This window comes from Sesamum indicum, linkage group LG6 (assembly GCF_026168435.1).
Source record: "Sesamum indicum cultivar Baizhima isolate 11 linkage group LG6, ASM2616843v1, whole genome shotgun sequence".
Lineage (NCBI taxonomy): Eukaryota > Viridiplantae > Streptophyta > Magnoliopsida > Lamiales > Pedaliaceae > Sesamum > Sesamum indicum.
Window position 1 is genome coordinate 15269944 of NC_142662.1, and position 11166 is coordinate 15281109.

At 35.4% G+C, this 11166-nt stretch overlaps 1 protein-coding gene across 1 annotated transcript; it reads right to left on the bottom strand.

Annotated features, from left to right (window-relative positions):
* Positions 1-3588: 3588 nt before the first annotated feature.
* LOC105164419 (Plastid-lipid associated protein PAP / fibrillin family protein) lies at positions 3589-11166 on the bottom strand. Its single transcript, XM_011083070.3, has 9 exons — positions 10786-11166; positions 10564-10677; positions 10327-10461; positions 9854-9949; positions 5999-6079; positions 5407-5493; positions 5200-5255; positions 5001-5134; positions 3589-3887 (listed from the first exon to the last, which is right to left on the bottom strand). The coding sequence occupies exons 1-8, from the start codon at positions 10945-10947 to the stop codon at positions 5020-5022; spliced, it is 846 nt and encodes a 281-aa protein (XP_011081372.1). The 5' UTR covers positions 10948-11166; the 3' UTR covers positions 3589-3887; positions 5001-5019.

Here is an 11166-nt window from a genome sequence, read left to right on the forward strand (position 1 = left end):
CCACTGTCGGGAGGTCTAGATATTTATCATGTTTGACCACCAGCACAACGCCTAGGATGCCCTTGAGAATGCTCGAGTGGATTCCTCAACATTTTTACTGAAGACCATTACCGATTTAAGACTGTTAATTTGCAGACCGCAGGCTTTTTGAAAACTAGAAAAGATATGCTTGACATAAAGTAATGCGTCCTATGTGGCTTGGCAGAAAATCAATGTATCATCGACGACGAGCAGGTGTGAAACTCGTGGAGCTAGTCTAGAAACTGCGATCCCTTCAAGAATTCCCTCTTTCCACTTTACTAATTAAGCTACTAAAAAACCCTGCACAAAGAAGAAAGAGATACAGAGACAAAGGATCCCTTGACGGAGTCCTCGTTTCGAGCGTAAGAAATCGAATTACTCTCCATTTAAGAGAAAAGAAAATGAAATAGTGGTAGATAAGAGCCACAAATTTAGAATGAAACCCTAATTTAATCAAAACCTTCTAAAGGAAGCACCATTCCACTCAGTAGTAGGCTTTACTGACGTCTAACTTCAAGGATACGTGACCAACCTTTCCCCAATTTTTGTGCAAAAGAAAGTGGTTGAGTTCATAGGCCACAAACACATTATCAGTGATTAAACGGCCAGCGACAAAGGCTGATTGAGAGGCATATATCATGGAGTCAAGGAATGGCTTGAGTTGATTAGCAATGGTTTTAGATGCCAATTTATAGATAACATTGCACAGGCTAATAGGGAGAAAGTAAGACATATCATTCGGATTAGAGCATTTCGAGATTAACACCAATAAAATTAATAAGAGGGTTAAAAGAGCCATTATTGAGAAAATCACGAATGCACGCACTAATACCGGCTCCTGCGACATTCCAATATTTTTTGAAGAAAACAGGAGACATACCGTCCGGACTCGGTGATTTCAGGGGACGCATCTGGTTTAAAGCTTGCGTTGTTTCCAATAAGGTAAACGTTCTAGTGAGTTCATAGTTCATAGCTTCTGTGACACGACTCTCCAAGCTAGGAAGAACATCCTTCATTGCCTCTGTTGAGGGATGTGTGGATTTGAAGATGGAACCAAAATAATCTACGACCACGTTGTGAATACCTTTAGTTCCCACCACTTCATGACCTTGCTCATCTTTAATTTTCTTAATTTCTTTTCTAAGTCGTCCCTCGTTTTCTTTAGAATGAAAGAAACTCGTATTCTGATCCCCCTCAACCACCCATAGGGCCTTTGCATATTGTTTCCACATCACCTCTTCCTTCGAGGCCAATCCTCCAGTGTCTATATGGATCGGCTCCTCATCCATCTAAGCCATTACTTTGTCAGAATCTACCCTTCATTGCCTATCAAGTGGATGCAGACCTCCAGTCTACGTTCATACGTCACGTGAATGAGGAGTTCTGCACTAGTTGTTGAGCGGACCTTTACGGCTCGTTTCAAAAGTTGATTAACACTAAGGCCTATTCGAATCCTCAAAGAAACTCTCCATTACCGTCCTGTGTCATCCATTTCCATATCTCGAAACATTCCGATCTTGTTGCCAAGTAACGTTGCTACACCTAAATTCATCATGCTAAGTGGTAGGTCATGGATGTGGACAAAGAAATCACGCCGATCTAGATCAACATGCATTAGGCTCTCGTCCTCCCTAATAGTATTCAAGATAAGTATGTGTTTCTCAAAACTCCAAGGACACCCATCTAGCACTCTTTGTTTATTGATGATATGATTAAAGCGCACAACAAACATCTCTCCAGGAGTTGTTTGATTTCCAACCCTTTAACTGGCAAGAGCATACTTTGAATCGAAGTACATAGCGCCTCGAATCGGTATAGTCGGCTTGATAGAAGGCGCCCCACCAAGCAAAGTTTATGGGATTCATAATTCACATGCCATAAGCCCCCAGGGAGAGTTGGCCCATTCTTTCCATAGTGGACACTCTGTAGGAGAAACCACTAGCGGGAAGAGCTAACCACCCAAAGCTATGAACGATGAATCGCCCGAGCATCCAAAGGGGAAACCACGCGAACCTAGACCAAACACAAAGCGAAAAAACGAAGTGAGGGGAAAGAGAGAAATAACGAAAAACAAACTCTCATGCATAGAGAACGGATCTATTCGTTTTCTTGATATATATTTTATTTACCAAATAATTAGTTAAATATTGTTTTTGATTTCACCACTGAGTGCTAACCTTTGTTTTGCAAATTAAATCCTGATTAATTTAGGATTCTAGTCGAGAGCTTTCGACCCTTATGGTGGGGTTCGAGTCCGGTACACATGAATCACAAAATATAATTCATGATAGGAGTTTAAAGTATTTTAAATCCTTTGAAGTATGAAATTGTGCAAATAAGTTTAAAGGATTTGTTAATTACTTCAAATATGAAACTTTTCGCTCCAAAGCTCTTGGTCCAAATATAATAAATTGATTAAAAAGATTAAAATTATGATCGGGTTTTGAATTTTTGTGAGGGAATCATGTAAAAAAAAAAAAAGCCTCTCTACTAAATCGTGATCTTGTACTAATTTATATTTTAAATAATTTGTTTTACTCATTTAATTTAATACATTCTCTATTTTAAAAATATTTTATATTTTATATCTTATTTGCCAGATATACCCAATGTAAAAAATACATTTATACATACAAATAATATAAATTTAATACATATAACATGTATATACGAAGAGAGAGAAATACAATTTAACTAAACGTCACAACATATTAAAAATAAAATATTAAAAAATACAATAACTCGATATTATGAGATGCAAACTTTAGATGTCGAAGCTATACAATAACCAGCTACTTTTGCAATGCCGCATATCTTGCCATGAAGAATAACGACATTTTTTGTCTCTATATACAGTCACTTATTCGTTTTTGGTTCTTAATGTTTATGTATGATTATTTTAATCTTTAACGCGTATATATTTTCCCACATTTGCTTCAAATTTGATAGTAGGACCAAATTTATAATAATTTATAAATATTGGGAATCAAAATCATGCCACATGAACATTAAGAATTAAATGCGAACAAGCGCTATATATAAGACCAAAATTGTAATTTACCCATTCATTCGCAACGAAAGAAGAAAAAGATTAGTTTTTATTTATTTCAATTGAAATATACAGCAAGAATAGATTCAAAAAGGTAATTTTGTTCCAATTGATACTATACAGCATAAGTAAATTTGTTCATTTTGGAAGATAGTTGTTTGCATTTAGATTGTAAAAACTTAAATTAAGATTCAAGAGCTTAAATTTTATATTACAACTTTTTCAAATTAAACTTAAAATTGAATTATTTTGGAAATCACAATATGTCTTTGATTTTAGTTTTAATATAATTAACTACCAAATACTGATTGTCTTATACGTATTTATTGATAAGGGTAAGTTACATTTTGGTCTCTATATAACCACTTATTCACTTTGTTTTTTTTTATTATCGTTGTATGTTCACGTCTCACGATTTTGATCCTAATGTCTACGAATTTTAATAGATTTGCCGGTTGAAGCTATAAATATAATCTGTTTCACTTGATATTTGAAAAAAGAAAATACTTATCACACTATTGTTGCTGTAAGAAAAACCAAAGAAACTCTGCTTTCTTCACTTTATTACATATCCTTTCTTTGAGAAGTATGTCACACTTGTGCTATTTCTTATGTTTGACATTCAGCAAATGTCATTTTTGGGGTTGTCCGGTGGCGATATATATATACATATGTTCTCCAAATATGATGTAATTTTCCGTTGCTTTTTGTGAGAACACCAAGACATGCTCTTCATAGATGAAAAAAATAATGTCTGCTCGTTGCACGGGGAATAATCGCTGTTGTGAGGATACTCCAACGTGTTATTGAATGAGTCCTGTAAAAAAAACACGAACTTAAGATCGACATTGCCAAATAGCAGTCGTTCAAATACGTCTTGCTCGACATGCTTATCAAGCAGAATCTATGTCCTTGTGACAGGATTACAATGAAGCAATGTGAGTGCAAATCAGAAGTAAAGACACCATCATCACAGACAACTCCTACAATTTGTTAACGACTGGTGGTAAAGGCTGACAATGCATGTAGCATTGCATTCTTGAGCTAGCAGAGAAACTCAGCTCGGTTCACCTCTTCAGAGCAGGAAAGTGAAGAGTTTTCGATTGGCAAACACATGCACGAGCAAGAAAAACAACTACAAATAGCAAGCACAGAGTCACAGTGTTCCTATTTTGAGTTGGAAGGAAAACACTAAGAAGAAGAATTATGTAATTTTCAGTTGGATTTTCACGTATTCTAGAATTATATTTCAGTAAATACGAAACTTCATCTTTGATCCATAGATTATTCATTACCCCTCACTCTCATTGCAGTACATATTTTTGATAAATACGAAACCTGTCTAAAGCAAATTATGTCATCAAAGTTCGAGTTTGTTTTAAATCAATAGCAGAATAATCTTTTAGAGTATATCATCTAATATATAGGACCTTGTTTTGCTTGAATCGATGGAAGTCTCTCACTTTGTCGTATTTCATACTATAACATTTTCATGTCCTAGGACTTTTTCACTTTCCTCAATTTTCAGCCTTAATCTATTTTCAGCAAAAAAGGGAAATCACAATTCTTTTCACTTTTTCTCGTGCTGAAAGAATAAAAATCTATTTAAATGCTATAGTCATTGTTGTTGGAATTACAAACTTCTATACACATCAAAGTTAGCTTAGCTTTTAACAAAAGAAAAACAACTGGGGGTTCAACCATTCAACCTTCAAGTCTTGGATGCCAGCGCCAATCCCATATGGCGAACATAACTGACATGCTTACATATTTTTCCCCTAAAAAGTTTTAATGTCTTTGTACAGAAATTTTTATGGTTTTTTGTGTTTTCTAAAAAAGGACTCCAATTAACACACCAAGGAATAGTTGACATACAGATTATATTTTCCCATATGGTTCCCAAAAGTAAAAGTGATATGTGTAGGCTTACCAATATTCATCTCTCTGTATCAGATAAATGTATGAGCCCTAGTGAAAATGAATACTCCACCGCCTCCAACTGCGCGACCCAAAAGCATATTCCTATCCAAGTACGACAGGTAATACAATCCGCCAACAGATCGCCTGCAAACAAACCTTGTTTACTAAATATATAAAATTACAACCTAAACTTGTGAAACATTACATACCTCTGCGAACTGCTCACAGGAACTTGAGCTTTGAAAGATTTAATGAACTGCAGGATCTACAAAAGTAAAGTTTCCAACTTTGAAAAAAAATTGAGACTTGTCTTTTCTCATTATCACTGTAAATGTAAGAACTGGTTTCTGTTCATAAAGATATACATTGCACGACAGATAAAAAACTCAAAATGCAAGCTGTTTTATAGGCTTTACCTGCAGACTCAAAAAGGACCGTGGTAGTATTGCTGGAGCAAGCAGAGCTTGTAACTCTTCACTGATGTTTATGTTCTGAATAGCAATCTATCAAATATATAGGAGCAATGTAAAAGTGTCTTCCAGTTGTCATGGATACGAGGAAGTGTAGAAGTGTCTTCCAGTTGTCATGGATACGAGGAAGCAAAGAAAACATGTGAATCTGACTCCTATATGCACACTATCTAAACCACATTGCACAGAAACAATTTTCTTTTCGCAACTATGTCTTCAGGACTGATCAGATAGACGATCAGGCCACTCCAAATGAAATGAATGAATTGTTATTTGAAATTAAGCTCAATTTTGGCAAGATTTATGCAAGAACGGCTCACCATTTCATGTCAAAAGCAATATATGATTAGAGGGAAGAACAATGCAGGAAAGAAGAGTGGCAACCTCAAACTGCCAGCACTATGGATCAACAATTTCCCATTTTCTAGATAAAAGCACCCAAGCAACCCCCATGCATGACCCTTTCTATTTGTAGTCAAAACCTTTTTTCATTTCTCAAACTAAAAGTAGCTTGAATTTAAATGTTAGAGATACAAACCTCTTCAAACTCAAGGTAGATGTTACGTATGGAAACAACGGAAAATTTCGCGGACACAAGCAGGGTTGCACCTTCTTGCTCCTGTCCAAGAAAACAACTGCATGTTCATATATCGCTTTGTAAGATGAAGAGAATATGGTATGTAAGATGGATAAAAACTTGAATCTATTTCACACAGAGATACAGTATATTTAACATTTCCTCTCCAACCCAAAGTTATGACTATCTTTTATCTATATTTATATACCATTAGAGTCGTTTACTTTTGTAGTTGGAAAAAGTGATGGATTGGGCCCATTTGGATAAAAATGCAGGATGGGATAAATGCACAAGATTTATCAGGTAAAGTAAATGTTGGTTTACTCAGCTGATTTGTAGATCATGCAAGAGGGGTGGGTATTTTTTTAACATTGTAGGACAAATTATGTGATAAAAGACAGACCCAAAATGCCCTTTTGATGATAATTTTGCCTTTTGTTTGTATGTGTATATGTATATTACATATGTTTTTATATATTATGAAAATATATATGCAGACTGCATCCAACACATATACATTATATATTTTTTTCAATAGTATACAATCAATAGTACACACATAAATTCCAAACTAGAAATGGATTCATACGAAGATAATTTTTAATTTTAAATTACAACAGTACACAAACAGATGTTGAGCGTATATATTATTACGTAAGGTGTAATTTACAACAGGTGCATACACTCACAATTTGTGCCAAAAACAGGTATACCACAAAAATTGTGTCCGAAATTAGAGTGTCCCAAGTTTGAGTAAACTCAAAATTTACGAGATTTCGTAACCTCAACATGTGTACACACACAAATTTCGTACACTTAAAATTTAAAATAAATATACACTCAAAATATATATTTTAAATTTTAAATTTTCTTACGGTGTAATTTACAAAGGTATACACATATAATTTACAACTTCTATGGGGGGTGGAAAAGTGTACGACAACAATGTCTAATTTTAATTAATGGTTAGTAAAACATAGTTTGAATTCCGTGTCTCAAATGAGGGACAAAACACTAAGATTAATGAAGAGACCCAAAAGTTGGTCAAGCACGATAAGAAATCAAGGCCCCCCAGTCGTGATAAATTATGTGGGTTTATCGGCTGGCTGGCTCGGGCTTGGGGGATTAGGAGCAGGCCTTAGTCCAACAAAGGAAATGATGGATATTGCTATATTACAAGATGTTTACTTAGATGTATTATTGCATCACGATAAAATTTAGTCATGTGTTTAATTTAATTGACATACATGGGTTATGTGGAGAAATTACTATTGAACCCTTTGAGATGTATTAAAAACAAAAGTATTGTGAGCAAAATTGATGGATCACATGCTTACCAGGTTGGTTGTGGTCATTAGTATAGGGGACGTGGGATGAGTTTCGTAAGTGGAACAGTGATTAGTACAAGGCCCATGGTCTAATACCGGGCCCCGTACCTCAAAGTAAACACTATACTAAACTATACTATTGTTCTTATTCAGGTAATAAATCGAAGTAAACGGAGCCTAAGCCAATATAATGACCCTTTATTTAAAGTGTGAGTTTTTTGCAACTTTTGTGATACATAAAATATTCCTCTTTTTTGTAATTTTTTGGCAATCAATTATATTCTAATTACAATTAACTAACTTTTGAAAATTCCTGATCCCTGTAGAAATGCATGAACCATACAAGAAAGTGTATAAAAAAAGAATTCAACAAATACATAATGTTTTTCAATACACTTGCAACATGTGAAAACGGTCTTAGAGTTTACTACCATAGAGAAGGATCTAAAATCCTGACCCATGAGCAAAGAAATGACCTGATGGCCACTAAGCAAAGTCAGAATGTAGTTGAATTAGTAATGACTTCACAATCTCAATCCATACAGTTGCCTTCTCCTCAACATTGTTGACTTGACTTATAAGTGCAAAAGACACAATATTTCCCATCTCTTCCTCACTTCCACGTATGTTTCTTATTTTTCTTGACATGCTAAATCTACCAATTTCTGCACCTTGAGTACACTTTTTATAGAATTTTTCGTATTTCCTCTTTTATCTACATCACCAAAACTTCTTAATCCATCTAATTTTTCCCCCTTTAGTTTGAATGCCGCTGCTCATGCCTTGACATGGAGGATAGTTAATTTATCAAACATGAGAAAATGATTTTTGAACCTCTAGAATGTCTTAACTCTTAAGGTACCAAGACAACTATCCTTGAACTAACTAATATCCTCAGATTTTGGTCATTTCTTATTTGGACAGGTTTCAGCAGAAGTCCATAAGCACAAATAAGCCATAGTGTAAAAACTAATGTACAAAAAAATTTGATATTTTCATGTTCTATTCTCATAGGTTCTCCTGATTTCGTGACACGTGTCCTGTACTGAATCATCTTAATGTATTAGGTGTCAACAACTCTTGATCCCTTGCAAAAGAGTGAAAAAACTAACTGTGGCTGCAAAGAGTAGGTGAGTCGGAATAACAGAAACAGATAAAGAGAAATTGGTTGCCAACTTCAATGCAAAAAAAATGCTCATGAAACTGGCAGAAGGTTCAAGTAACATATTTGATGCAGATTGCTTGCAAACATATACTGAAATGTAGCTGGATCTTCTTTGAAAATCATAGTAAATCATGAGAATGATGTGTTATTGAATTTGTAATGCTAATCCTATATGTTGACTATGTAATTTTTCGCTCTGCTTTATAAGGAGTTTGTCTGCGCGTGCATGAGAGATATCCAATTTCAATTTAATCTTCTTTCCTTATTTCATCGGCAATCACCAAATAATACTTACAAGTACTTGCTTCTAAAAAAAATTAAACCACATATGTGGGTGAAGCAATAGCTGCGTCGCTACAAATTATAGCATGTACCCCGTACCTTAGCAAATTTTCCAATGTATAGGATTTGCTAAATGAGTTCAGTGAAGTAAAAAGTAAAACATTTTGTTATTTACATTTAGCATCAAGCAACAATTGATCATAGGATTGTATAAACCTATAAGTCACGTACTTTTTTCCAGACAACTTCTCAAGAGAGAGATAGGATTGGTAAAAAGCAGATTTATTTATGCCGTGATAGTACCAACTAAATGATGGTGTAATCGGGTAAAGAGGTACACTTCATAGGCAAAATGACCAATGTGATTGCAGTTAAACTTATTGATGACATTTTTAAGTACTTAGGTCTTAAACAAGGAGCTAATGTGCTTGTTGACTGGATTGTTACTATCTTCTGCATACAGGCAGTTTTAGCAGAAAAACAACTCCAGTATCTCTCTGAATAACTATCTCTTTGAAAATTGGTATACGTAAATGAAATGGAATAGAGGCCTTTATCTTCTCAAAACCTTTCACCAAACATCTCAAACGTTAAAAAAATCAAGAAAATAGCAATTGATATGTGTTAGATACTTACATGAAAAATTGTGAAATGTGTAGACAATTTAATAGGAAAAATAAAACATAAGAATATAAAAATTAGATGGTCGGGAGAACGCTCCTACATTCACATCCACTCAAGTTTATACTACTAGGATAGATTTGTATGATCACAATAGATGGTATGAGTTATTCACTACATCAAGTAAAACAAAATTAGGGTACCTGTAAAATATTTTAATTTGTGACCCTTGAAATAAAGTGTATAGCTGGGTTAAAGGGTAACACTTGGTCAGCCTCCACATATGAACAAACATGCTTAACACGTAATGGTTGCCAATACCAATAGTACCTTAATGACTAATCATTCTTCTTATCTACATTTATAAATTGCATGAGACATAAAACTCCGCCAAGAAAACATGAAACTGCAGTGCCGTACCTCCAGCAGTCTCGGTATGCTCCATCTGACAACATTGCGGACGACACCTTGTCTAGATTGATCCCGGCATTCAAATTTTTGAAAAATTTGATCAATCTGTGGGAAGTCAAGTAGCCCCGTTGCAACAGATGTTAGGAAATTGGGAGACAGATTGTGAAACGTGTAGAAAAGAACACAAACAAGAAATGAAAAATGAAGCATAAGAACACAGAAATTTTTCGTGGTTAAAAGATAAATTGCAGCTATGTCCAGTCGACCAAGTTTTTCTTTACAGTGACTGAATTTGGAACAATTACAATAAACAATCACCCATCATCTGTACATAACTAGGATACATGTAAGAAATTATGAAATTATAATTCTGCCCTGCCAATAAAGTGTATGCAAAAAAGAATTTTGGCACGTACAAGATTTTTTAACATAAATCAGTATCACTAAGCGGCATCTCCAAGATTTACATCAATCAGATGTACCTCAAAGAAGGGAAGAGTTGCAGCAGACTGGAGGAGAATAAGGACATCAGAGGCCGATGTATATTGCAAACGCCACGTGCCGTCCAACAAACCCAAGTCGATAGGCTTCCCCGCGTCAAAACTTTCAACACTCACCTGTCAAAACCACCACAGAAACACCATTCTTGAAATTACACTACCAGAATCAAATCAGTCCAAGAATTAAATTTTATACTTCCGATATAACTGAAAACACACCAGGGCTTCCTCAATCGAAGAGCGTTGATCAGGTGTAGCTGTTAGGCCGCGTTGGGTGTCGGTAACAGCTCTGAGAAGCTCAAATTTTCGATTTTCCAGTTCTATTTCAGACTCCTGAACGGAACTACTCACACTAAGACAAAATGAACAAAACGAAGAATTTTGCTGGCTAGTGTTGCAATAATAGATGAAAATAACGAAGGAGGGAAGAAAGTAGCGTACCCTGGTAGCAATTGGAACAGAGGAGGCGGCGGCGGCCCAACATAATGGAGAATGACGAAATCTGGGTTTTTGTCGAAGAGGCAGAGTAAATTTTCTTCTGGAAGATACGGGCAGTAGAGAAAATGGGGTTGTTGAGAGTGAGAGTGATGATGCGGCTTCCATTAGAGCAGTCGAAGTTTCGGAAAATGTCTGTCCGTTGAGCTGTTAGGAAGCATATCCGCTTCCAGGAGCCGGTTGTGCTAAAAGGAACTTGTGTAAATTGGTAATTTACATTATTATCAGAAATTAGGGGTGAAATACAGATTGCCCCCGAATCATTTTTCGTCTAGTTCAAGTGATTCGAAAGTGAACCTGAACGGGAGAAGTGAAAAGGAGAAATGC

Coding starts and splice junctions, on each gene's coding strand:
- LOC105164419 (XM_011083070.3), bottom strand. CDS start 10,947: ATGGAAGCCGCATCATCACTCTCACTCTCAACAACCCCATTTTCTCTA. Junction 6,080..9,853: donor GCATACCGAGACTGCTGGAG/GTACGGCACTGC, acceptor TTTCTTGGACAG/GAGCAAGAAGGTGCAACCCT. Junction 5,135..5,199: donor CCTGTGAGCAGTTCGCAGAG/GTATGTAATGTT, acceptor GTTTGTTTGCAG/GCGATCTGTTGGCGGATTGT.